The 25,943-nt window shown below is 50.0% G+C and overlaps 1 protein-coding gene across 3 annotated transcripts in view; it reads right to left on the bottom strand.

Moving 5' to 3' along the window:
- The window catches only part of LOC135182032 (chromatin remodeling regulator CECR2), a 128,840-nt gene that overhangs the window by 7,259 nt on the left and 95,638 nt on the right, over nucleotides 1–25,943 (bottom strand). The window contains exons 3-14 of one of the 3 annotated variants that reach the window (XM_064155718.1): nucleotides 17,065–17,248; nucleotides 16,198–16,337; nucleotides 15,589–15,693; nucleotides 15,020–15,069; nucleotides 12,122–12,291; nucleotides 11,266–11,343; nucleotides 6,367–6,523; nucleotides 4,494–4,623; nucleotides 4,181–4,218; nucleotides 3,987–4,078; nucleotides 3,592–3,718; nucleotides 483–913 (exon numbers count right to left, since the gene is read on the bottom strand). In XM_064155718.1, coding sequence (XP_064011788.1) covers nucleotides 483–913; nucleotides 3,592–3,718; nucleotides 3,987–4,078; nucleotides 4,181–4,218; nucleotides 4,494–4,623; nucleotides 6,367–6,523; nucleotides 11,266–11,343; nucleotides 12,122–12,291; nucleotides 15,020–15,069; nucleotides 15,589–15,693; nucleotides 16,198–16,337; nucleotides 17,065–17,248 — 1,702 coding nt within the window. Of the gene's footprint in view, nucleotides 1–482; nucleotides 914–3,591; nucleotides 3,719–3,986; nucleotides 4,079–4,180; nucleotides 4,219–4,493; nucleotides 4,624–6,366; nucleotides 6,524–7,357; nucleotides 7,972–11,265; nucleotides 11,344–12,121; nucleotides 12,292–15,019; nucleotides 15,070–15,588; nucleotides 15,694–16,197; nucleotides 16,338–17,064; nucleotides 17,249–25,943 lie in introns of those variants that run through there. The other 2 variants (XM_064155719.1, XM_064155720.1) reach the window with 2 other exon arrangements.

The following is a 25,943-nucleotide window of genomic DNA, read 5'->3' as shown; positions in this document are numbered from 1 at the left end:
TGGGCTTGAGAGAGACTACTGCTGCAATCCAGGGTGGCCTTGTGTTTGACTTCATTTACTGCTTTCATAAACAGTCAGTGCACGAAAGGCAGCGGTACACAGATGGCACAAAGTTAGCAGGCATCTGGGAACAACTGAGACAAAAGCAGACCAGTTTGTTTAGCGTCAGAAGCTGGAGGTTAAGGCTGCTTTCCATGCACAATGGGCTAAGTCTCCGAGGGGAGAAGTGGGGGAGCCAGGGCTGGCACAAGCCCACACTGTGGCATGCTGGCCATGACAAAGGTTAGGAGAGCATTCCCAGCTCGTGCGGCAAAGACCGAAACTGTACCAGCCTCAAGCTAAGAGCCAAAAGTTCCAGCTGCAGTAAACCATAACCCTGAAACCCTTAGTCTTAGGGACGCCACAGCAGAGAGCATCGTTCTGCTTCAGCTCCCTCCCTCCTCAGGCCTAATGAGCAAAGAACAACAGAAGCTACTCCTTACCACCTGGCCGGGATGCGGCGCAGGGCTGGGCATGCCACCGTACTGCAGAGAGCGAGGGAAGCCTCGCCCGTTGGAAGGGCCCACTTCTCGAGGAGGCTGCGCTGGGTTGCCACTGGGATCCTCTGCGGAAGATGAGAAGGAGGAGGAAGAGGAAGAGGAGGAAGAAGCAGGAGCCCTGGAAGCAGCTCGATAGGGTGGAGGCTTTCCTCCGTTTTCCAGGCGTTGCTGCCTCTTGCCTGGTCCATCTGGGTCTCGTGACCGAGTCCAAACGCTGCCCGTGCTGGCACGGCCAGCCCGGCGGCTCCTCTTCTCTCGCCTCCCATCTTCTCTGATCCAAAATTCCTCATCTGTATCTCCATCTTCCCCAGGGAAGTGCTTCATCATTGCTCGGTGAAAACACCTCTCCAAGTTGTAAGCCATCTTGGTATATTCTGGTCAAAGAACCCACAACAATGTCAGGGTCAGAGTGTGCTAGTTTGAAGCTAGCTAGAATGGTTTGGTGAGAAGGACTAGATTACAGCTGTGAGAAGAAAACAATGGTGATGTCTACTTCACTCATAGGCTTGCTGAGATGTATAAGAAAAGAACACAGACATAGATAAGGGAGTTGCTCTCTGTCTGGGCTTTGGGCTGCATTTGTTCTTCCTCTCCAACCTGCTGTCTGATTAATCCACCTGCTTCCTAACACCCCTGGCTGACCCTCCAAGGCAACATCTGAGGTAAGGGAGAGAGGGGTGGGAGAAGGTGGAAGGGCAGTTGAGAACCCCCCCTGGGGACTCAGGTTTCTGGGAGGGCTGTTGTGTTTCTGCATTACCTTTTAACTTGAACATTTCTGTATGTAACTGCCTATATTGCAAATATCTGCTTGCATATTGTGCTCAGCTGCAAATACAAAGCTTCATTCAATTTCCAGAGCCCCCGAGTCTAGTCTGGGTGATTTGCAAAGTGTGTGTGGGGGCCACACAGAGTCTCAGAGAGAGAAACAACAAAGGGACTTTTCCCATTGGATAAATCATCTTCCCCCCACAAAGTCTCTTTGTGGAAGACTTTCCTTTCTCACTAGTCAACTTGGGTTTATATTCTTAAACCTGATAAGCAATGCGGCATCAGATTTGTTCAGTAACCCTCAACAGAGGCACACAGGCATGGCAGACCAGCATTAGCAGCAGGGCCTGCAGTCAGCATTAGCTGAGTGTCCCAGCACGGTGCCAGGAGCTCCATTAGGAGAAGCTCCACCTCCGCTCGCCGAGATGCCTGACCTACATGCTTAGCCAGTGGAGTGCTGAGGCAAGGAATGGGAGCTTCCAGCAACGCTGTTTGATTACATTCAGAGGCTTTTGGACTCATTCGAGTTTCTGCTGTATGCTACAGAACAGAGGAAAAATCAGCAAACACAATTCCCCATGTGCAGCCTCCAAAGCAGAACCTGTTTGCAAACACCAGCATCCAAATCGTGTCATTTCCAAAGCATGGTTCTGCTCAGAGGGGTTCCTACTTTTCATCAGAGTGGATAGGAAGGAAAAGACATGAGAGGTGTTAATGACAGGTGGCCAAGAGAGCCAGTGGCATCCTGGCCTACATCAGGAACAGTGTGGCCAGTGGGACAAGGGAGGTTATTCTGCCCCTGTACTCAGCACTGCTCAGGCCACACCTTGAGTGCTGTGTCCAGTTCTGGGCTCCTCAATTCAAGAGAGATGTTGAGGTGCTGGAAGATGTCCAGAGAAGGGCAACAAAGCTGGTGAGGGGCCTGGAACACAAACCCTATGAGGAGAGGCTGAGGGAGCTGGGGGTGTGCAGCCTGCAGAAGAGGAGGCTCAGGGCAGACCTCACTGCTGTCTACAACTACCTGAAGGGAGGCTGTAGCCAGGTGAGGGTTGGACTCTTCTCCCAAGCAAACAGCAACAGAACAAGGGGACACAGTCTCAAGTTCTGCCAAGGGAAGTCTAGGCTGGATGTTAGCAGGAAGTTGTTGGCAGAGAGAGTGATTGGCATTGGAATGGGCTGCCCAGGGAGGTGGTGGAGTCACTGTCTCTGGAGGTGTTCAAGCAAAGCCTGGATGAGGCACTTAGTGCCATGGTCTGGTTGACTGGCTAGGGCTGGGTGCTAGGTTGGACTGGATGATCTTGGAGGTCTCTTCCAACCTGGTTGATTCTATGACAAAGACCTGAAGCAAATGACCTGCCAGTTGTTTCCACTAAACTAACCCTGGAGCTCCTTGGGAAGCGGAGTTCTCCCAGTGGCGGCGCAGGAACACCTTTACTTGGGGCCCACAGTGACAAGCGGGGTAGCTCTAAGTATTTTGCCTTTCAAGGCAGTGCTGGTGGGACATAGTCTGCAGTGATGATCCACCACATGGGGACTGATTTCTTACCTAAGCAACGTGTAGAATTGTAATTGTCATGGCAATGAAACCCAGGGTTTCCCATTTGCAGATGTATGGTGTTCATTCAATAGCCAAGGAGCCTAAAAACCACTCTTTCCATACAAAGGACTACCAGCCTGGTTCCTTTCTCACTTTTCTGTGGTATCAGCAAACACTGTGAGCTAACCAGACTCCAAAGCTTTTCAAAGTCTGTGTTAGACACCACGGAGAAAAAAGGGGGCACACACACAGGCATGTGAAACAATGGGCTCAGAAGCAGACTTCCTTCTCTGCACATTCTGCTTTCACTATCTACCAACACAGGAGTCCCTTGGTGTGCCATGGTCTCATTCAGCAGAAAATCTTGCTAAAACCCCAGGTCTTATTACTTAGGAGCTGCAACATTTGTTGCAACCTCCCCAGAATACCCTGCACAAATCAAGTGATGAGTAGGAAAAAGATCACTGCTTGATTTGACTGGAGATTCAGTCCATCCTATTTCTTTAGTCTCTCAATGGATAGCTACACTTCAGGGTCTATCAAGCCCTGGAACAGGCTGCCCAGCGAAGTGGCCAAGTTGTCACCCACAAAGATATTTAAAAGATGTGTAGATATGGTGCTTAGGGACATGGTTTAGAAGTGGACTCAGTAGTTAATGGTTGAATCCTGTGACCTTAAGTGTCTTTTCCAGCCTAAATGGTTCTATGACCGAGAAAAGAGATGAACTTAGCATCTTACTGCTCTTACCACTGCCTTCCCCATTGTACTTAAGACAGTTCCTGAACATGGTCTTCATATCGCCCACAAACTCTTCCTTGGTGCAGTACTGACCCCCATTCAACTTCTTCTCCATACTAGAGATGTCCATGGGGGCCTGAAACACAACCAAAACTCCTTTCAGTTACAACAAGCATAGTGGAGCTCGCAAAGTTGCATAGATATCTTCCTCACAGAGAAAGTGGGAAGCAGAGGCTGCTCTCCTGAGAGGCAGCCTCTCAGCTTTGGCTTCCTTGACTCGTGAGGCCACTGGAGTCAGCAGCTTGCCTGTGACAGGAGCACAGCTCACAAAACCTCAGCACACGAACAGAAATCTGCATCTCTGTCAGCAGTGATTAGCCAAGATGCTGGAACACTTCCCATACCTTAATGATCTGATAGTAGTTGGGAGCATATGATTCATCAACGGGCTCCAGGAAGGGCCAAGAGTCCTTGTGAGCCTTTACCACATCCAGAACTGGCAGTAGCAAAAGAAAGGGGAATGGTTAAACACACAAACCCAGGGCAGTATTTCACCAGAAGCAAGCTGTGCAAAGGGGAAGGCTGGGGCAGGACTAACCTTTGTACATAGCTGTGAATTCATCATCCAGTTCAAAGCTGTAATGGGAAGGGTGACAGTGAGTATGCAGGCTGAGGCCATGTCAGACATGCTCTCCTACTTCATCTTCCCCTCTACTCCATGCACAGTGCCACGCTGCTGGCAAACAGGCCTCCTCACAAACACTCTTCTAGTGGGGCTCAAATCCAGGCGTTTGACAGTCTGCCCACTGCTGACCTCCTCCCTCACTTCTCCCTCCTCTTTCCTGGAAGTGATCACACTCCTCTCCTTCCCCTACACACCACTTCAACGCATTCGTGTGCTGCATACTCACAGATCCTTGGTCCTCCTCTCTTCCCTGGTAGGGGAGCTGGGATCCAAGTGGGAAAGCTCAGGGGGGAGCTCCTTCCCTTGTGCCAGCAGCCAAGCCCGCTCTTCACGAAGCTTCCTCCTTCTGGCTCGTTCTGCAGTGGAGAGGGGGGAAGAGGTGAAAAGCCATTCAGAAGTTCCTTGTCAACACCACCTTGCAGAGAGAACGAAGGCAGCTCCTGCAGCGCTCAACAACTCCAGCGAAACATTCTTGCTTTTTCAAGCAAAAGCAGGAACAGCACAAAAGCAAAGGAGGTGAGAACACAGCACACCATCAATGTGCTGCTTTGTGTTCCATCGGCTTTGCAGTCGCTGATCTTGAAGCATTACTGTGACACAGAGGTCCCTTCCAACCCCTACCATTCTACAGCTCTAACTGGAACTCCAGCTTGCTGCTGTGGTAAAAACCTAGGCAGCTGCTGTAACTCAGGAATCCAGGGAAGCACAGAGTGAGCCAGCAGGAGATGCGCAACCTGAAGCATGCATTTGAGTAAGGAGAAATGAAATCTCAGACTGGGAACAAGAACGTGAGCTAAAACCAGGCGTACAGTCCAAAACCAAGAAGCAGATGAAGTGCTGATGAAGCTCACAAGAAAGCAGATGCTTCACCCTGTGTTTTCACATCAGCCCTCTACAGAAGGCCTTACAAAATGAATGTTAAATCCCAAACAGACTGCAAAAAGTCTTTTGTTACCCTAAAATCTCTGTCAACAGCTATCCCATGCCTTTCTACAGGTACGTACCTGGAGGCCCTTCTGGAACTTCAGGATTAATTTTATGCATACAATGAGGGACTGAAGCACAGAGAACATGCAATTTGCCAAGGTGAGAAGGTCAAGCAAGCAACTGGGTTTACTAAAGGTTAGAAAGGTAAGCAGGTAAAAGAAACTATTCTTAGACAACATCTGGTCTGCTACCAAACATCTGGTAGCAAACTGTTTAAAGTTTACAAGGTTTCCATGAACTTAATCTTTATTCCTTTCAGGTTCTTTATCCACTTAAGGATTTGTGATAGATAGCTCCACACATTACCCACACAGGTTTCCAGAGACATTTAGGCTTTCCCTGGAAGTGCAACAGCCCAGCCAGCCACTGCAGCAGAAGCAACAGATAAAGGAATCCCCATGAGGAAGGCTGATAGAGAGAAGGTGGTCAGAAATGGACATGCTCTTGGACACCAGTACCTGCATGTACTGGCTGCTCACTTGCTGTCTGTGCCTCCAGCTGGTGTGTCAAACCCAATGGCTTTTTCTTATGGGCAGCTTAAGCCAGTATTTAATTCAAAACCATGGAAAAACAAGCCCAACACCTGAAGCTGCCATGCTTGGCACCTTATTTAACCTGGTCTCCTCATCTTAAGTTCTCCCATCGATAAGGCCAGTGGCAATATAAAACCACTACTCTTGTTATAGCTGTATTGTCCTCATCCATTTCTCCTCAAAGAGAATCTTTGGGCCAAAAGGATCAAATGTTACTCAGTGAGAGCAGAGACAGCTAATCCTGCCCACAGGTAGATCCATGAGGAGGCAACTGGCAAGACTGAAGGACAACATGAACAGCAGGAAAAAAGCAAGTACAGCTATGGCAAGGGACAAAGTAAGCATGGTTTGAGGAAGACAACACAGCTGAAGGATGCACTAGAGAACAGCCACCAACACCAAGGGAGACAGACAAAGGAAAAGAAGCTCCAGTCAGACCAATTCATCATAGGTAAGCACAAGAAAAGATATTTCCATTAGCAGGCCTGGCAGGGGAGGAATGCAAACACAGACCTTAATTCAAGATCTCAACCTCGACTTTGAAATGTTGCACCCCTGCTCCACACTGGCTGCATGTACCTTCCACTGCTTTGACCTTCTCCTCCATCTCTCTCTTCCTCTCCTCCTTTAGCAGCTGCTCCTGCTCCCTCTTCTGCACTGCTATAAGGATTTGGCGCTCCTCCTCTTCCTCTCTGCGCCTCTGCTTCTCCACTGAACTGAGCACGTTCGGGTTTACCTGTGACAAAATAATGCACCAAAAACTGTAATGCTTTGGCTTACTGAAATCTGAGCAGGGGTAGGTTTACTTTGAGCAAATATTAAAGCATACCTACAATGAATGGCTGGTGAGAAAAAAAATAGAGAGGGAGGAGGGGAAAAAAAAAGGGATTTGTAGATATGAATTCTTGGATGAAAAGCAACAGGTGAAGTTATTTGTCAAGCAATGAAAGCCTACTGAGACAAAGAAATGAGGAGTGATGGGTTAAACAAGCTGAAACTCTAACTGGGATGCATCATGCCTCCTTTCTGGACAAAGAATTCAGGCTGTTGACACCCCTACACAGCCCCTTTACCCCTTCCAGCTAGCAGAGCCCAGACTTGCAAGTGTGAGCAGAGAGGATTACTCTGACAAGCCTGGCTCTGTTATAGAACACAGAACACTTAGGGTAGGAAAAGAGACTGGCAGAGCCTTGCATCAAGGAACCACCTGGATTGGTTTCCTTACCTGTTCAAAATAAGGCCTGGTGTATTTTCTGTGCTAACCTCTCCTGACCTGGCTCTCACTTGCTTGTTTGGACAGTCTTTACGCTGGGTCCCCCAGGCAGTTTCCTCACTGAAGGGCACCTGGCTCTTTATTCCCACACTTCCTCACCTTCTCACTGCCAGCAGGCTGCAAGGCTGTGTTTGATCCTGCTTAGACCACAGGCTTCCCAGAGCAGGGATTGCCTGCTCCTGTTTCTCCAGCAGAGTGCCAGTTACTTATGCAGCAGTGCAGAATAGCCTTAACTACAAAGTAAGTGAATCAGCCACCCAGCAGCCCTCCCTACCTCTTGTCTTCTGCATAACATACCTGTGCCTTAGCAGCAAAGAGCAACGTGCATGTTGTTCCTGCCACCTCCATTTTCAGGGAATAACCAGCAACCATCACTTGTGCAGAAGGCATTTGCTGAGGATTAGCAATCAGCTGGAACCCCTTAGCTGCTGCCCAGACCATCAACTTCTCCAGGGCCATTATTCATGCCCACAAAAAAAGACATCTGGCACCATGATTACTATTTTGTCCTTGTTTCATTTCCTGCAAGTGGAATCTTGGGGTGTTTTGATAACCATCTAGAAATGGTGCCTGGTTTCACTGTACATTCATTCCCCTTCTATCTCTCCTTCCCCTACACAGCTCTGCCCTACAACTTCCCCCTGCAGCTTTCTGTGGTTGAGCATGAAGTATTATCTCCCCATTTCCAGCAGCAATACAACATTAAGGGAACTACTCTTCAACCACCAAAAGCCAGCAAGTGTACAGAAGAGGATGATAGGACTCTTGGTGACATTTAGGACCACATACTGCATTTAGGAGCAGACTGGAGAGGAAAAGCATCTGTTGTGTGCTGCTGTTTTTAGGTGAAGCTGACTTCCACGACCTCATCATCACAAGGGAACCTTGCCAGTCTTGTTTTCCATTCCAGATCCTTGCCAAATACTGGTACTTCACTCTTCTGTGCCTTCTTAAGGAACCCACATGCCTCTAGGTTAGCCAGCTCCTTCCTCACTTTCAATCTAAAGTTCATTTCTCATCCCCTCATTCCATCCAATTATTCCTAGTTACGCTCTTCTGGGCAACCATAAATTCTCTTTTTCAGCCACATTCCAGCTTTTATGGGCTTCCTCAGACACTGACACAAAACTCCCACGTTTGTGTAATTAGGTTAAATGTTTCCTTATAAAGCAATCCTTCAGGCTCCCTAATCATTCCAGTTACCTCTCTCAGGTCTTTCCTCCAACTAATCAATAGCCAAACACCAGGATGCTCAGGATTGAAACTGCCATGGCAATTACAAGAGACCAAGAACCTACTGAATCTCCACTTTTGGAGCCCTTTCATAAACTTTTCTCAACTGCTCAACCATCCTATTTTCAATTACTGCATTGCAAACAACTTCATTGTAGGCCTGATCCTAAACACTGTTAAACAGATTTCCCCTAATTTTCTTGACCAACCTTTAAATTGTAGTAGGAACCAAAAAAAAAAAAAAAAAAAAAATCAGGTTCTGCAGCAAGTAGGAGAGAAAGAAGTGAGCAGAAGCCAGCCACCAGAAGTCAGTATACCAAGTTATTTCATTTGAGGATGTGACCATCAGCCTTTATGCTCTCCACCAGGTACATCTAAGCCAGCCTAGTGTGTCACACTGATTTCTTCAGCTGTTGGTGCATAGATCAGACCTTCCCTGTCTTTGGATTCATACAGTTGCCACCATTCAGGTCCTACAAAACCATGAACACACATCCAAACTGCAGTGTTCACACCAAGACCTCTCGAAGCCTGCAGAGTGCATTCAGCACCCTCCACAGCACATTCCACCATCAGCATGGCAACATGGCCATTTTAAGCACAAAGAAGAGGACATCATCCTAGCAGATCTAGCAAGAGAAGCACAGGGAACAGCAGGAACCATAAGCACAGCAAGCACTAAGGACTGCAGCAGGCACCCACAACTGCACTTGCTCCCCGAGTGCAGCAGCAGTGCTGGCACAGGCACCTCAAGACACAGAAACCAGCCTGGTTTTCAGAGGGACCTACTGCCTGCTGTCCCTCTTGAGCCTGCTGGGGTCGAGTGCGCTCACCTCGGGGTCACAAAACCCAGCGAGCACAACCAAGTAAACTCTCACAAGACGTGATGGAAGCAGATGCCTCTTGCAATGATAAAATCATGACTCTAACAGGAGCTAAGCTTCCTCCCGGAGCGAGGAGGTGGCAAAGGGACGCTTCTCCAGCTCCCTCCCCGCTAGGAGGGCGCCCAGAGCCCGCTCGTCTGCGGCCGCGCATCACCGCCTCCTTCCATCACCGCCTCCTTCCCTCCGCCAGAGAGCACTCCAGGACACAACATCGCTGCCTCCGCCGACACCCCGAAAGGGCCAAACTTCTGCCTCTGTCCTCCTGACACTGACTGTCAGACTTCAGGGGCAGAAGGGAAAGAAGCACGGGTGCCCTGGCCCCCTCCAACCACGGGCCCCCAGCCCCTGTTCTCCAAAGCTTCCCTGCTCCGGTTTCCACGGGGCTGCCCTAATGAGGGTGCTGCTCAGGCAGCTCTTTAATGAGGAGCTAATCTGAACCACCTGTTGAGAAATCCCCCGCGGGATTAGGAGTCTATCTCAGACCAAAGTGGCGTCCAGCTCGCCGAGCCAGGAAGAAGGGGTCACCCCTACACTGGGCTGAAGTTTTCTTCCCCAGACTTGCCCTGCTGCCCACCCCTCGAGTGGCAAACAAGCCATCAGACATGCTGGCATCTTCCCTGGCTCCCTCGTGGCAAGGATGGCTGCCGTGTCCTGCAGGGGAGCCGGCACAAGCGGCGCCATCCTCTCACTGGCTGGCTCCCCGTGCCCTGGCACAGCGGGTGCCAGGAGGGCCCCCCACTCGCTGGAAACATTTCACTGGCCCACAGGCAGCAATTAACAGCCCTCTGCCACGGCAGACCTGGAGCACCTGCGGTACTGATTAGCATCATTCAGGCTCCATGTGTTTCCCACTCCCCTCCTCCCCAGGGACGTCTGCTGCCTGCAAACAAACACGTGTCCCTGTGCTTCCTGCATAGTGGGATTTGCAGAGAGCACTTCTGGCCCCAAACTGACCATCGCTGGGGTCTTATTTTCCTCTTGGCAGGCTTTCATCTGCAGCATGATGAGAGATTCTTCCTTCCTTTCATTTATCTATTCTAAGTAATCATATTTATTGCAGAGAAGTGTACTTTCTCCTTTGTTTCACGGGAAACCCTGACCCTGACTCACGCAGAACACTCACTCATTTAATTTCCCAGGGTTTGACAAAACAGTAGGCAACTACATTTCATCACATTTACAGTGAGAGGTTATGCTGCAGCCTCACAGAATCAGTTGCCTTTTTTCCCTCCAAAGCTAATCCTGTGTGGCCTGACCGGTTGTTTTGAGTAGCAGTTGCCAGTTAAAAGACCTCCCCCATCTCCACCGTACCATGCCCCTGGCTGTGCCACCGTAACTGTTGGGGACTGTGTGGTGAACTGGATTGGAAAGCTGATCCAGGTTAAAAATAACTCGGACCAAAGAAAAAAGGTTATATTTAACTCCAGTCATCTTCTTGGGGCTGGTTCGCTGCACAGAGCCGCAAGCGGCAGCGCTGTTGCACTCAGAGGTAGAGAGGAGATGAAGGTGAAGAGGCAGGGAAAGAGCCATTTCAGCTGATGAGGCTGGAGTTTGACAAGCGTTTCTCTCAGCAGCCTAAATTGTGACCTCCATTTCCAGCTGACCATCTCCTAGCTCGGCTCTGTTCTGCATCAGTCACTCTTCTCTCCCTCCACGCTATCTCCAGCCTCATGTATTTGCAGCCTCACGTTTTCCCCTTGGCTGAATTTCTGCCATTTCCCTTTGTAAGTCGGTGCTTCGAGCCCTCTCATCCTTCTTCAACTTTGCTTTGAACTGCCTCGAATGTGCCAGCACTTCCATTGAAGTGGAATTCCCCAGGCTGAGCGCAGATTTCCATATGCAGCTGCACGGCAGCCCGCAGCAGAGGCTGCTTACCTCTTCGATCCAGAGGGCAGCACCTCCCTGCTCGCCACAGAAAGCCGAGTGTCAGCCTGCCTTTGACGGGCATTACCACCCATCTCTCTTTCAGCACAAGCACTTTCAAATGACTCCTTCCCACTGAATAGCGATGCTGCGGTTTATTTTCTCCCCCAGGAGGCATCTGCTCTCGCCTCCCTCCATCGTCCTCCCCCTCGCACCCCCCCTCACCTCCTGCTTGATTGGTTTGATGGGCTGATGGTCAGACATCCACCTGGGAGAAAACTCTGTCCGCTGCAGACGCTTCTCCTGAAACAGGATTGAGAATTGAGGGAAGGAAAAAGAGAGTGGAGGAAATTAGGGCACATCGATGATACCGGCAAGAGAAACTCTGGGGGCTAGAAGTGACCATGAAATCCCTATTAGCTTTACGAGGGAAGCAGATAAGCAACCTGAACTCGATCCAAGAACATCACACTGCCTGAAGCGCCGTTTTACAAAGCCATCTAGCCAAAGGATCCTGTCCAAATGTGTCCCACCTGAAAGCATTCAAGCTGACAGACAATGCCCTTTAGAGTTCCAGGGCTCTGACATACCAGCTCGAGCTGACTAGGCTAGGACATCTAAAGAAGTCATTGCTCCTTCAGCAGGGCCAGCTGAGAGACAGCAGTAAAAGTGGAATCACAGGCAGTTCAGACAGAAAAGCCAGGCTGTAAATTGCAGCAGTTCAGAAGCAGACAGATTCCCTGCTAGTAAAAAAAAGGGGACACAGAACATGGCTGAACACATAACTCCTTCAGTCACCCTACCTACGCTGCCATGCAACTCCTTCAGTCATCCTTCCTACGCTGCCATGCAATCATGAACCGGCTCCTTAAGCATCGACTCCAGCCCTGCCACTCCACGGCGCAGAGCCTTTCTCCCCATGCCCAGTCCAAACAGCCCCTGCACCCACGCCTGCAGGCTGCAGGCAGGAGCAGCAGGGTAGATTGACAGGCTGCTCGGATATAGGTCTCCTTCAGTGAGCAAACGTCCATGCTCTTGGAAGCAGTCAGGGAGAAGTAAACAGGATGCCATGTCTCCTCACCTTCTGTGCAATCATGTTGCAGATCTCCGGCAGGAAGTCTTCACTCAAGAGTTTGTAGAGCTGCCGCTCTCTAAGGGAAGTCCTCTCTCTGAAGCTCTCTGTGACCTGCCTCCACTCCTCTTCCGTCTGACACAGCAGCCACCATGTCCCACGGCCAGGCCCTTGGGACCCTTCAGCGACATGAAAGAATGTTATCTCCACAGCACTGATGACTAACAACTTTTCTTTATCCCTTCTTCGCTGCTCTAGTCAGAGCTCAGGAAGAGCAGAAGATACTGTCAATGGCCACTGTCACAGGAAATATCACAGTATCACAGTATCATCGGGGTTGGAAGAGACCTCACAGATCATCAAGTCTAACCCTTTACCACAGAGCTCAAGGCCAGACCATGGCACCAAGTGCCACGTCCAGTCCTGCCTTGAACAGCTCCAGGGACGGCGACTCCACCACCTCCCCGGGCAGCCCATTCCAGTGTCCAATGACTCTCTCAGGGAAGAACTTTCTCCTCACCTCCAGCCTAAATCTCCCCTGGCGCAGCCTGAGGCTGTGTCCTCTTGTTCTGGTGCTGGCCACCTGAGAGAAGAGAGCAACCTCCTCCTGGCCACAACCACCCCTCAGGTAGTTGCAGACAGCAATAAGGTCTGCCCTGAGCCTCCTCTTCTCCAGGCTAACCAATCCCAGCTCCCTCAGCCTCTCCTCATAGGGCTGTGCTCAAGGCCTCTCACCAGCCTCATTGCCCTTCTCTGGACATGCTCAAGCATCTAAATATGCTCTTTGCTACGGACTCAAAGCTCTCTTCACCCACCACAAGCGATGCTACCTCCCCTAGCGACACTGAAAGTGATGCCAAGACACAGAGGAAACACACAGATGAAAAAATAATGGTGGCACTTTGCAACACATGGGCAGTGTGACATCCCTGTGACCAGAGAAAAGGACTCATTTTTTTCCTTGTAAAAGAGGCTGTCAACCAGAGCAGGACACAGAGGAATGTAAATATCTGATTTACTCTGGCAGCAGAGTAAAACCATTAAAAAATAATGTTGTTTGAAAGAAGCTTCTTTCTCCCTCTCTCTCTCTCTCTTTAAGCACTGCAAACCTGTGCTGTTGTGAACAAAACATCCCATTCTCCCCAAACATTTTGTTTGCAGGCACTTAAAGGAACAGAAGAGGAAGTGAAAGATGGGCTTCATCAGGCTGCCAGATGAGAGGGAAGTTCCAAAAGTTCACATCTCATCCCTGCTTGATCCAGAGTGGGATCTAAAGCAGATAACTCACTGCTCTGAAGCATGTCCCAAGGACCAAGATACTCTGAGATGTTATGTTATGGTCTGGTCTGAAACTTTTGAGTTTTAATTGCAAAGGAAGGACTTTTGTGTGGTGGTTGAAACATCCACCTCAAGATGGGAAATGTGATTCCTGCTCTGCAAATGTTGACACAGAGCAGAGAAGCTGCCTGGCTTGCAGCTTGCATGGTTTTGCCCTGAGGTGCTCTCTAAGGAAAACAGGTTTTGGTCCATTTGGGGAGAGAGAGAAGATGTTGGTTCAAAGCCCTTCAGTCTGAGGGGTTCTCAGCTCTCAGTAGACTTTTCTGGAGCTAACATCTGGCTACTGGAGAGAAAACAATAGTCACCACTCCCACTGGCAGGAGCCATGCAGCTTCTCACCATATTTACCAGCACATTAACTAGGAAAGATATAAAAGCAGAACAAAGCAGAGCCCCTTCCTGACCCTATGCCTTTTGTGGATCTGAGCTGCTAGTGGCTCTGGCACACAAGCTATCAGGTTACCCCAGGAACACTGGAAAGCTGCAGGCTCCCTCCAGCCACCTGTCCTCTGTTGGAAACCTCTGTGCTGCAGCAGAGGCACCGAGCGAGCATGTGTTAGCTTCAAGCCACAGGCCAGCCTATAACTCAACCCACCCTCAGCTCAAGTTAATGCACTGGGGACTGCTAAGTGAGACGGTGAAGGACCAACTGTGTGTTGGTTCCTATTGCCCTGGCTGTGAGAAGCCCATCCTCTGCAGTGTGGATCTTACCTGCACTCTGCCCCCAGAGCCTGCCCCCTTGTTTCCTCTTTCCTTGCCACCTGCTTAGGGGCGACTCATTTCAATAGCAGCTATCAATAAAGAACTGCTTTATGCCACCCCAAGATTGCTCTGCAGCCAAAGTGGCACAGTTTGCTGGAAGATAATGATTTGATGAAACCTCCAGCACCTTACACACATCACAGCTGCCAAGAAATACAAAGACAAAGGGCAATGGGAAGGAGGCATGGGAAAGACAATGCCACCCTTGCCTTTTATTCTAGGGAAATAGGCAGGCTGAGCCCCTAGGTTATGTGGAAGCCAACGGATCCACATGGATAACAAAGGAGTCCCAGCCCTCTTGAACTCACTTTACTGTTATGTTGCCAACTCTGTTTTTCTGCTTGACTTGCAGATCCTTAGATGGGTGCCCCCAACATGTCATTTACTGGTCTCGCTGGCCCAATGGCCACCAGGAAGGAGAGGTGAGGAGAATCAAAAAGGTCCTTCCTTCCCTGTCTTGGCATTACTGACCCCCCATCCTATTCCCAGTTGGAAAAACACACTCACTACAAACAGGGGCTGATATCCACCTCATTCCTGGAGGAACAAGGGCTTGTTTCCATCAGCTCCAGCGAGTAGGTGAGCTCACAAGAACTATCATTAAGTTTCTTCTTACCAAACTAATCGTCAATGAGATAGGAAGCCCACAGATGCCTGTAACACTGCCCCATCCTTCCAAACTCAGCCCCAACCCACCACAGAGAGACTCTCCCTTTCCTGAGAAAGACCTCTTTCTCTCCAGGCTTTGACAATTTCAAAGCCATGTAAACTGATCACATCCACCCTGACCTCACAAAATCTCTTTACCGTTTCTTATCTGAGTCTCGCGGATTAGCAAGTTCTCTTCTGCCTTCTCCCTACCAAAAAGAAAAGAAAGAAAAGAAGGAGTGAGACACTAAATAGATATTGCTTCACATCACTGAGATGGAGTCACTTCTGGGGAGAAAGAATGGGTGCTGCAGGAATTCTTCAGTGCACAGCATGACCATGTTAAAAACCCACCCTGCAGCACACACATCCAATATGTGTTTTTCACATACGGATTTCTCATAGCTCCATAGGATTTCAAAAAGTGAAGGGTACAGGCTGGAGATTGGCAACTTCAGTTCTGATGGGAAGCATCCCAAAATCCATACTGATTCAAGTGGCCAGGATTTTTGGCTTCGAGTTGTTTCACCAAACCTGGCTTCCAGCTCAGCCAGAACTTTCTTTGGAGAACGATCAAAGCGTCCACCAAGTTGGAGCTCGCTTTGCTCCAGAGATGCACTGGAAATATGGCTGCATGGTAGAGACATAATTATTGGGGGATCCCCATCGTACTTCCCTCTGGGAACATGTGCACTTTTACACCCATTGCAGGAATGACCTTTCCATACCTTAGCAAATTTTCCTCCAGTAGTTTTTTCCTCTTTGGGGGTCGCCCTCGTCTCTTGCCGGTTTTCCCGGGAACGCTTGGGGTGTTTGTTTGCCCCCCACAGCCCCTGAAAACAGCAAAAGCATCATAAAGTGTCTGCTGTGTGAGGGAAGTGCAGCTGGCAGGATGGGAGAAGGGCAGGGAAATCGGAACAGCTGCTAGGAGCCCAACCAAAGGAGGGATTAAATCAGAGCAGCAATGAGACAGGGAGGGGCAGAGGGATTCCCACTGGCTGGGAGCCTGATCTGGGAGCCGTGCGGGGCAGACGGGGAGGAATGCGGTGGAGCAAGCAGCAGCACTTCCACAGCAGGCTCTCCTGGTGCCACAAAGGCTGCAGGCTGGCTCTGACACAATGCACGATGCAGGGCAGCTCGCAGTCTGCTTGGCAACTCCAGTCTTGCCCCTCACTGTCCCGGCTCTCTCCCAGGCCCTCCCTGCACTGCCGCACGCTGCCCCCCGCCACCCTCTGACACGACAGCAGTCAGGCGGAGTCCCCTCCAGCCGGGCAGGCTGTGCTGTGCCCCCTCATCCCTGCACCCAGACACAGGGGGGATGTGGAGGAGGCTGTTACCTGTCTGGAGCCAGCTCGCCATTGCTTTTCCCCTGCACAGGGTCCTCCTTGTACATCCTCGTGCCGTAGAAGTACCAGTACAGGGCACCGCTGCTGTCCTCGCCCAGTGGCTCCACACGCAGGCTGTCGGCGTCCAAGCCCTACACCCACCGGGAGTCCCCCGGCAGACGGTGACAAGTGACATTGTAACACAAAAAGTGATGACACCCCTCTGCAAGCACTCCCCTCCCACTATGCCACAGCGGCAGTACAGCTGCTCCTCAAGGCCAAGCTGGGAAAATGTTCCTCCAGCGGGAAAGCGACGACTGCTCTGTCCAGGGAGGGATTTAGATTGGCATCTCTAATTTGAATGGCCTCTCTCGTTTTAACATTTCATCTCTGGTGCTCCTGACAGGGAAGGTCTAATTAGTGCTGGCGACAGTCACGCACAGCCCTGAGAAGCTCCCTCCCCCACTTGCCCCTCCACCCTTCCCCCAGCTTCCCCAGTACACTTCAGCCCCATCCTTTCATCTCACACCACCCCTCAGCAAGGCAGTCTCAGCTCTCACAGCCCTGCCATTACCATTGGAGCATCTCCAAATCCACTCTGCACAGGAAGAGTAGCCAACAAAGCCAATTTACTTAGCAACTGCCATGTTATGAATACATCTGTGCAGGGCATGGGCCCCAAGAGCAGTCCTGAGCTCTTGCCTCGGGTTCTCCGCATGACAGAGCGGAGGAGATGGGCAACTGCTGTCCCATTGCACCATGGCTGATCCCCTCACCTTAACACACGCTTAACAGCATCAACTCTTTCCTGCCTAGGAAGATTCACTGATCTGGCTCCTGTGGCTGCACTGTTTATCCCTTTCCTACTGCCCAAAGCACCTTAAGGAGGTCGAAGACATCATCTGCATCGAGGCGGTAGTCGCAGAGTCGGTGCAGGATCTCCACTCGGGTACGCAAGGGCAGCTCCTGAAAGGTGGACTCCCGCAAGGGGTTGGGCTTCCCTTCTTCCAGCTCCCAGCGGTAGTTGATGATGTCCTCCAGGTAGCTGTGAAACGTCTGGGATCTAACCAAGGAAACAAAGTCCCACACGCTCAATGCACTTTGCCATGCCAGAAACGCCTGGCTCAACAGAACAGCTCAAACAACCACACCACGGAGACAGCTATGGCTTGAAGGAGAACTGTGCCCCACAATAGCTACAGCTAGGTGCAGCTCTGTAACTCAGCTTCCCAAAAGACCCCAGTCCCATTTTGACACCACAGCTTACAGGACTCTGCATTACTGTTCTTTCTTGCCAAGCTGAAAGAACAAGCTAAATATGATGCCATCTCAGCCTCATCCCCTTCTTATCCCAACAGGCAGTGCCTTATCCTAGCACCAACGCTGACCAAAGAGTCTGATTCCCTTCCTGCTCTCTTTGTTTCATGCAGAAGTCTCTTCTTTGGTTTTCCAGTTGCTCCTTGCATCTGCTCTTGCCAAGACCTGCTCCCCTCTCTGCCTTTGAAGTAGTTTTTGATGCACTGGTTCAGTGCTTTGAAACTTTCCATAGCTTATTGTCTCCTCTCCACTTGGCTGCTGCGTGCTTCCCATACACCTGCTGTGACTCCTATTCTCCTCTCCTTCCACCCGTCCCCAAAGGTTCTTGCCACTTCCTGCCAAGGCTCATTCCCAAACAGGGGTCAGCCCAGGGGATTCTCACCTCCGTAGTCTCCCAGACAATCCAGCTGAACACTCCAACTCTGAAACACTGCTACTAAAATGATCTTTCTCATTTTCTAGCTGGGTCACAGGAAATCCCTCTTGTTCCCAGCACTCAACCATGTAACTCAAGGAAACACACATTTCTCGTCCTCCTCTGGTGTTGAGGGTAAATGTCTCCATATGACACACATTAGCCTGCTGATGGAGCTTGAGGCTAAATTTTAATGAGACTTTAGTCCTTACACTGACCACTGAGAATTACAGGAGAGGGAATAAGAAAGGGATGAAGAGACCACATGAGGTGGTCTCTACATTTCTTAAGCTCTGTCTATATCACTTAGAGACTTGTCACACTATCTTACCCTCTTCAAGTTGTGTACCCTGAGCACAGAAAAGGGACCCCCCCCCCCCGCCTGTGCCCCAGTCATTTTTGCACACAAGGGAAGTCCATATGCCAGCAAGAACACCACTGGGTACACATTCCCACCAGCTCTCAAAAAGGCAGCTCAACTTGATAGGTTTTTGGCACCCATGGATTACTCTATATGATTAATGGAACCATGCCAGCACTACAGAACTGCGTTTGCCTGAGAAATTGCTAACTACTACAAAGGCTATTATTTTTTAACAAAGAGATAGGGAAGTGCAATCCAGCTGAAGAAAGATTGCTTAAAGCCAATAAGAAGTCAGAGAGGGGGCTGCAAAGGCCAGATAGCTTTTGCAAGGACCATGGCTGGACAGTGGCTGAAGAAAGAAGGAACAGATGCCACATGGTTCCTCAAGTCACGTCCACCTGGCAGTGTTCCCCTTCCTCCTTGGGTGGAAAAAAGTTGATGCCACCACCCTGCAGGTCATACCCCATCAGTCTGCTTCTTTCTGATGTTAAATACAACCTGACCTCCTCAGAGATCTCTCCTCTCACCAGATGAGTGTTTCCAGCCCTCTGGTAGTATCTAACAGCAGGTGCTGGATGCACCTGGGTCTATCGAATGGGCTCCTCAATTCAAGAGAGATGTCGAGGTAGTGGAACGTGTCCAGAGAAGGGTGACAAAGCTGGTGAGAGGCCTGGAGCACAGCCCTGTGAGGAGAGGCTGAGGGAGCTGGGGGTGAGCAGCCTGCAGAAGAGGAGGCTCAGGGCAGAGCTCATTGCCCTCTACAACTACCTGAAGAGAGGCTGTAGCCAGGTGGGGTTGGGCTCTTCTGCCAGGCAAGCAGCAGCAGAAGAAGGGGACAGAGTCTCAAGTTGTGGCAGGGGAGGTCTAGGCTGGATGTTAGGAGGAAGTTGTTGTCAGAGAGAGTGATTGGCATTGGAATGGGCTGCCCAGGGAGGTGGTGGAGTCACTGTGCCTGGAGGTGCTGAAGAAAACCCTGGATGAGGCACTTAGTGCCATGGTTTGGTTGACTGGCTAGGGCTGGGTGCTAGGTTGGCCTGGATGATCTTGGAGGTCTCTTCCAACCTGGTTGATTCTATGACAGGACCTCCAAATGTCATCCCCCACCCCTCACCCCCACAGTCAGAAAGGGCACTCTCAACTAGGTCAGTTTGCCCAGAGCCCGGCCCAGCCTTGCCTTCAATATCTCCAGAGATGGGGCCCAAATACATCCCTGGGCAACCTGTTCCAGTGTTCCACCTCTCTCAACATCCTTTTTCTACAAATGGGAGTATTCTCAGAGAAGATGAACTGTTAACATGGGTGAACTCTGTATCAATGTATGTATGCATGCAAAGGATAATCAACTACATCCTGAGAGTAAATTGAGGGTCTCAGAAAGAACTCAGAAAAAGGTATGAGATCATGGGCCACATCTGTCACCACATCTCATCTACTTCTACCTCTCCACGTCACCATACAGCACAAGCATCTTCCATGCAGCTCATTAACCAAGGGAAAAGATTACACAAATGATCTACAAGAGGTCAGGAAAGTTACCTAAGAGTGCCCCATTAACTGTAAAACTTCACCCTTCCCACCAACTGCCTTTCCTCTCACCTCAACTTCATGAGCACCATCAGCATTTTGGGAAGCCCAGGCAAAGGTCCCTTCGATTGTCACAACATCATTTACTTTGCAGTTGCCACCTGCTGTGCAAAGCAATTTGGACAGCTGTGGTGGGAAAGTGGTAGAAGAGGTGAACACTGAAAGATCCCAAAGGTGATTTCTCAAGAGCCCAATGAAATGTTTGGTCTTGTCCCTAGCTGTGCTCTGAAACCACAGGGACATGGGCAGATGTCCTGATCTTTTACATACTTTCTTGCATTAGGCAGGAGGTCAAAGCTAAATTTCACTTGCAGTTGAAAGTTTTAATCGTGCTTTGTGGACCTCTGCAGATACAAAAGGAATCTGGAGAGCAGGGAAGGACTTGACCTTGCACATCAGTGTCAGAGGGAAGCCACAGCAGCAGACAATCCACAGAGGTACCAATGAGGTTGCACCTCAAGTTGCCTCTGATCTTTCCTAGCAGCTGCAAAAAAAACCCAGGTCATAAAGAAGAGAGGAGCAAGCTGAAGGAGAGGCTCCTCTCCAACACGGGGATTGGCATCCAGAAGAGTCAGAGGAATGACAGAGCCCTGAGAGAGCAGCGCTGCAGCCCAGCCAGCTGCCACCCGGTTGGCTCCCGGAGAGGGAAGCTTCTCTCTGCTCCAGGAGAGGGGAGCTGAGGACTCCTCCCCCCTGCCTGCTGATCCCAGTTTGGCAGCCTGCCCCTCTGGTGGCTTCGCCTGCTCACGGAAGAGGGACCCTTCCATCACCCAGGATTTTAATGCATGTGGCCACATGCTGTTGGAAAGAGAAGCTTGGTCGGCAGGCAGAGCAAAGCTCCTGTCCCACTGCTTGTCACCATGCCTGTCCTCCCAGATGGGCTCCTTAGAGATCTCTGAAAATGAGGGTGCAAATGTCACAGGGTTGATGGGATAGACTGAAAATTTTGGCCAACTGGAGCTTCTGGTAAGAATGTTTTGGGGGGACAGCTGCATTTAAAGACCCCAGCCCCACAGGAGCTCTGCAGGGCAAACTCAATGTGAAAAGCCTTCTGAGCAAACTCAGAGCACCCTTGGGGCTGGCATTACAGGTGAGGGTTTGTCATCCTCATGCTCAGAGGAAGCAGAGTCACTTCCACTCTAATGAGTTTTAAAGTCTCCAAAGTAAAGAGCTGGAAAACTGTAAACAAAATCGAACCAAAACACCACAACAGCAAAATCCAAGCACTGCCCCTGTGTCAATCTGTCCTTTCCCCAGGCAGGCTGCCACAGCTCCACTGTGGAATTACTGTTACAGAACACTTCTCTCCCCACCCTGCCCCTCCACAACAACAACAAACCACAACATTCCCCAAGCCCCCAACCCTGTGAGAGGGGAAAATGGATTAAAAGAAACATCAGGACAAAGAGTTGGAAATATTGGAGACCAAAATCTCTCAAGGATGCTCAGATATTGCTGGCACCCAGAGATTAGCCTTCTGAAAGTTCAGATGCCAAACAATTGCCTGGACCTGCTAGCCAGAATATCTATCATGTTGACAGTGTTTTAAGCCTCTTGTTTCATTTAATTTACAAATACTGCAATGCTCCTGAGCTAAAACTGCTGGGGAAATGGCAAGCTTGATCTATGTCCAATTCCAGACACGGTCTGTGCTTGAGATTCAAACCAAGAACCCTGGCAAAACCAGAGGAGGAGAGCGATCAGGAACAATAGACCTCCTTCATCTCCTGCCCGAGACTAGTATGTGGGAAGAATGTGGAAAAGAAGGCTGCAGGATCTCAGGCTTTCCCTTAAAGGCTGTAGAAACAGGAATGTAATTATTCTCACAGTTCCTTTTAGAGAAGAAAAATAACAGAGGTGATGCTTCTGTCTGGTAAAAGCTTTACAAGCCGAGAAAGACTTGGACTCTGTCGGCCACCCAGCACAAACATTGCTTTTACAAGGTTCTCAGTAATAAGGGGGGAAAAAAAAACCCCAAACCACTTCTTTGGCATCTAATTCACAGCACGTGAGAGAACTGGCACTGCCTCTGTGATCTCTCCAGTTACAAGAAACACCAACAGAAAAATCAAGGTCTTATTAGAACAGATGTTTTATCACGGAGCTAATTTTATGGACTGAAGATATTTCACCTTATGGGCTGGCACTTTTTAAGTCCTGTGTTGGCAAAAAGACAGCAGCTTGCTGTTGGGAGTCACTCAGGTGTTAATGAGAGCATTAACTGACAGATGGCATTCAAGATATTTCTCTCCTCTCCAAGGAAGAGGCTTCTTTGCTACAGCAGAGATCAGAAAAGCCCAGCTCTTAACAAGCGCACAAAGCCTTGGCACAAAGGCGAGCTCTCTAGAAGGTAATGGGGAAGGATTCAGGGTTTGCTGGGATGACCTCAGTCAAACATCATTAACAGGGTCAGAAGAAGCAGAGACTATTTCAGAAGAAAGGAAAAAATAATGTAAGCCCTGCCCCCCCCCCCCCCCCAGATCAATCTATCCTGGGCTGTCAGACAGAGAAAGCTTAGGCTGACCCAAGAAGCAATATGAGTTACTACTACCAGCCTGACCTTGAGCTCTCATCTAACAACGGAGATGCTCTCCTTTTTTTACTCTATTAATGAGCTTTCTTATCTGAGGCAGGGGAGGAAACCTTATGGACCAAGTTATACTTTACCTTCAAACAATTTACACTGCTGAGAAGCTAAATCAGGCATGACTCAAGGGGGGGGGGGAAAAAATCACAAAGAAAGAAAGATAGTCCTCCTTCATCCTTCTGGGAGAGAAAAGGGCTAGGTAAGTACAGTGCCCATTTCCTGTCAAGCTCTCTCTTGCAGCTTGCTCAGAAGGTGCACAAGTCAACAGAAAAGCATCCTCAGATCACAGGCCAACTTGTCATCAGGGCAAACAGATTGGCTCAAGGGCAACATACACTTTGAAGGGTCCCTCCTCAAAAGTGCACGGAGAAAAATGACCAAGAAGCTGGAGATGCAGTGGAATCACAATCTTGAGCATTAAACATCCATGTTTCCTTCCCAACTCTACTAGCAGCAACATTGTCCTGTACCACTGGCGAGGACAGACATAGAATCATAGAATCATAGAATCAAACAGGTTGGAAGAGACCTCCAAGATCATCCAGTCCAACCTAGCACCCAGCCCTATCCAATCAACCAGACCATGGCACTAAGTGCCTCGTCCAGGCTTTGCTTGAAGACCCCCAGGGACGGTGCCTCCACTACTTCCCTGGGCAGCCCATTCCAATGCCAATCACTCTCTCTGTGAAGAACTTCTTCCTAACATCCAGCCTAGACCTACCCTGGCACAACTTGAGACTGTGTCCCCTTGTTCTATTGCTGGTTGCCTGGGAGAAGAGGCCACCTCCCACCTGGCTACAATGCCCCTTCAGGTAGTTGTAGACAGTAATAAGATCACCCCTGAGCCTCCTCTTCTCCAGGCTAAACAGGCCCAGCTCCCTCAGCCTCTCCTCATAGGATTTGTGCTCCAGGCCCCTCACCAGCTTTGTTGCCCTTCTCTGGACATGTTCCAGCACCTCAACATCTTTCTTGAATTGAGGGGCCCAGAACTGGACACAGCACTCAAGGTGTGACCTGACCAGTGCTGAGCCCAGGGGCAGAATAACCTCCCTTGTCCTACTGGCCACACTGTTCCTGATGCAGGCCAGGATGCCATTGGCACATCACAATTTCCAGCCTGGGATAGCCACAAGGGAGCAATAACTCCTGGCTGCACCAAACTGTTGACAGAGTTCAGCAAGCTCCAGCCCTGGCAGGGCCCTTGGGACGGACAAAACGGCCAGGTTCATCCTGCTTTTTCAGTAAGCAAAAGGAGGACAGGTGATATAAAACAGACCCTGAATGAGACCACAAAATGGGAAGAGAAAAAATAAAACTAAAAAAAAACCCAAACCAAAACCTCAACAGTGAAGTTTCTTCTCCCAGAGTCAGAATGAGAGCAGAGACTGCTGGAGCACAAGACCATCACAAGGCATGTTGTGCAGGTCTGCCTCTTGTCCTCCTCTCCCAGCTAGAAGTAGTTTCCTGATGTTGCCCAAACTTCAGGTAATTCTGTAGCTAACCTTTGCTGCCATCAGGATTACTGGCAGTGAAGGGGAGGAGAAAGACACCTAAAGAACTGAGGGGATGGATTGAGCCCAGCTCGACACGCAGTGACCTTTGCCTTCAGCACTGCTGCGCAGGGAGAGGCTCTGCAGTGCCGAGCAGGGCTTGCTGTCGGGGAGTGAGTTAAAGACAGAGCTGCTTAGGAAGCGTTAAATGGCAGCAGCTCTTCCCTTAAAGTAGCCTGGTCCAAATTCTGGATTGGGCAGTCTGAAGCGTTCCCACACACATGAAACACACGCCCAAGTCTTCCCCAAAAGCAAAGGGCAGCAGAGTGATTTTAGCACCCTTGTGATTCCTGTTCCCTGCCCCACACTTCTCCACCCCATAACTTGCCTCCGGAGCTCAGTTTCACTGAGATCACCTCCAAGAATGCGTTAGAGAGATGCTGAGAGAAGATGTCAGGGTTCTGGACCTTTCCTTTGACATGAAGGATTGCTCTATCTTGCTAAGAAAATCTAATTTCCAGTGCTGGGGAATTGAACACCTTCCCAGCTGGACTCCTAAAGTGTTTGTGTTTGGGAGAGAGAAAAAAAATCACCTGGTAAAAACCAAGGCTGTCAGCAGCTCCTGCTCCTTGGCTTCCTCCATCTTACCTCCAGTGGTCTTCCATACAATAAGAACTGGGGAAGCTGGAAGGGGAGCTGGCAAATAGGCTGTATATCCCACAGAGAAGCAGAATAGGAACAGCTATTGAGCGAGGCAGTGTCTCCAGGGAGGCAGGGAGAATGGAGAGCTGATGTGGGCTGTCTAGTCTAATAAGGGATCACACCACAGGAGCATGTGCTGGCTTGACAGAAGCAAGTACAGCCACTTAACCTGGCTATAACAGCTGAGGTGGGAGCATTGCTTTGCTGCCCCCCAAAAACAGGAGAGAAGGAAGGAAGAAGGAGACGCCACAAGGTCACCACAGCTACCCACCATTCACAGAGGTTCCAGGTTTGCTTGTGCAGACTTCTCCCTCCAGCCACAACAGAAATACTGAGCAACCAAAGAAGTTTCTAGCTTGGGCTCCTTAGCGCTCCCAGAACACACTCATAAACTCTTTAGTTAGATGGGGATGTTCTTTCAGCTGCTGCAGGGTGAGATGAGCTGCCTTCTCCCCTGTTTCCCTCACACAAGAGACAAAAGGCAGCAAGTGCATCCCTCCAAAAGGAGGCATCGGCTGTAGGAACTCTACTCAGATGCCAGGGTGGCAAAAAGGCATGCCCTGATCTCCCCCAGCTGCCTATGGTCCACGCTTCTCTGGTGATTCAGCTTTTATCTATCAACCACCCTCCACTGGTACAGCTGCTGCGAGTGGGTGGCTTCTTTGTCATGCTGCTGAGAGAAGGCAGAAAAGCAGCAGAGATAGCAGTGCAGATAGCACAGGGTCCTGCATTGCTGCCTTCTGAAAAGGCTCTTCCCTTAGGCTGGCAAATGCTAGGGACAGGCAGGAGCACTGAGATAAGTGTCTATTTGATCTTCTCTCCTCCATTCACCCTGGATTTTTTCACTGCTTTATGTTCACAAAATGCCAAGGCAGCTAATCAGTGCTCTGTGACCCTTGTTAATTGGGCTGTGTGAAAGAAAGACAGCCAGGGCAGGAGAAATCACACATACCTGTTACTTTGAACTGTCCTGTCATTTTCATCCTCCTGCTCGCAGGAGCTCCAAGCACTCTTAAGTGGGCCAAGGCTGCTATAGTTCTGTCACCATCCCCAAGATCAGCAGGAGGGCCCACAAGTGCTTCTCGTGGTTGTCCTACCTCTAACACCTCAAGGCACACTGACACAAAAAAGAAGAAGGCTTTTGCTCCTCTTTCCAGGTATGAAAATTAAAGTGACTCTGGAAGGAAACAATCTGGAGGTCCTGATGGCTCTTTCTTCCACCTACACCCAGTTGCTCCTCACCACCTTCATCTGCCTCCCTATTGCTCCTCCTCTCCCTTCCTCCCCCCTTTCCCCCAA

The sequence above is a fragment of the Pogoniulus pusillus genome, chromosome 15 (genome assembly GCF_015220805.1).
Source record: "Pogoniulus pusillus isolate bPogPus1 chromosome 15, bPogPus1.pri, whole genome shotgun sequence".
NCBI lineage: Eukaryota > Metazoa > Chordata > Aves > Piciformes > Lybiidae > Pogoniulus > Pogoniulus pusillus.
This window is presented reverse-complemented; position numbering and strand designations above follow the sequence as displayed.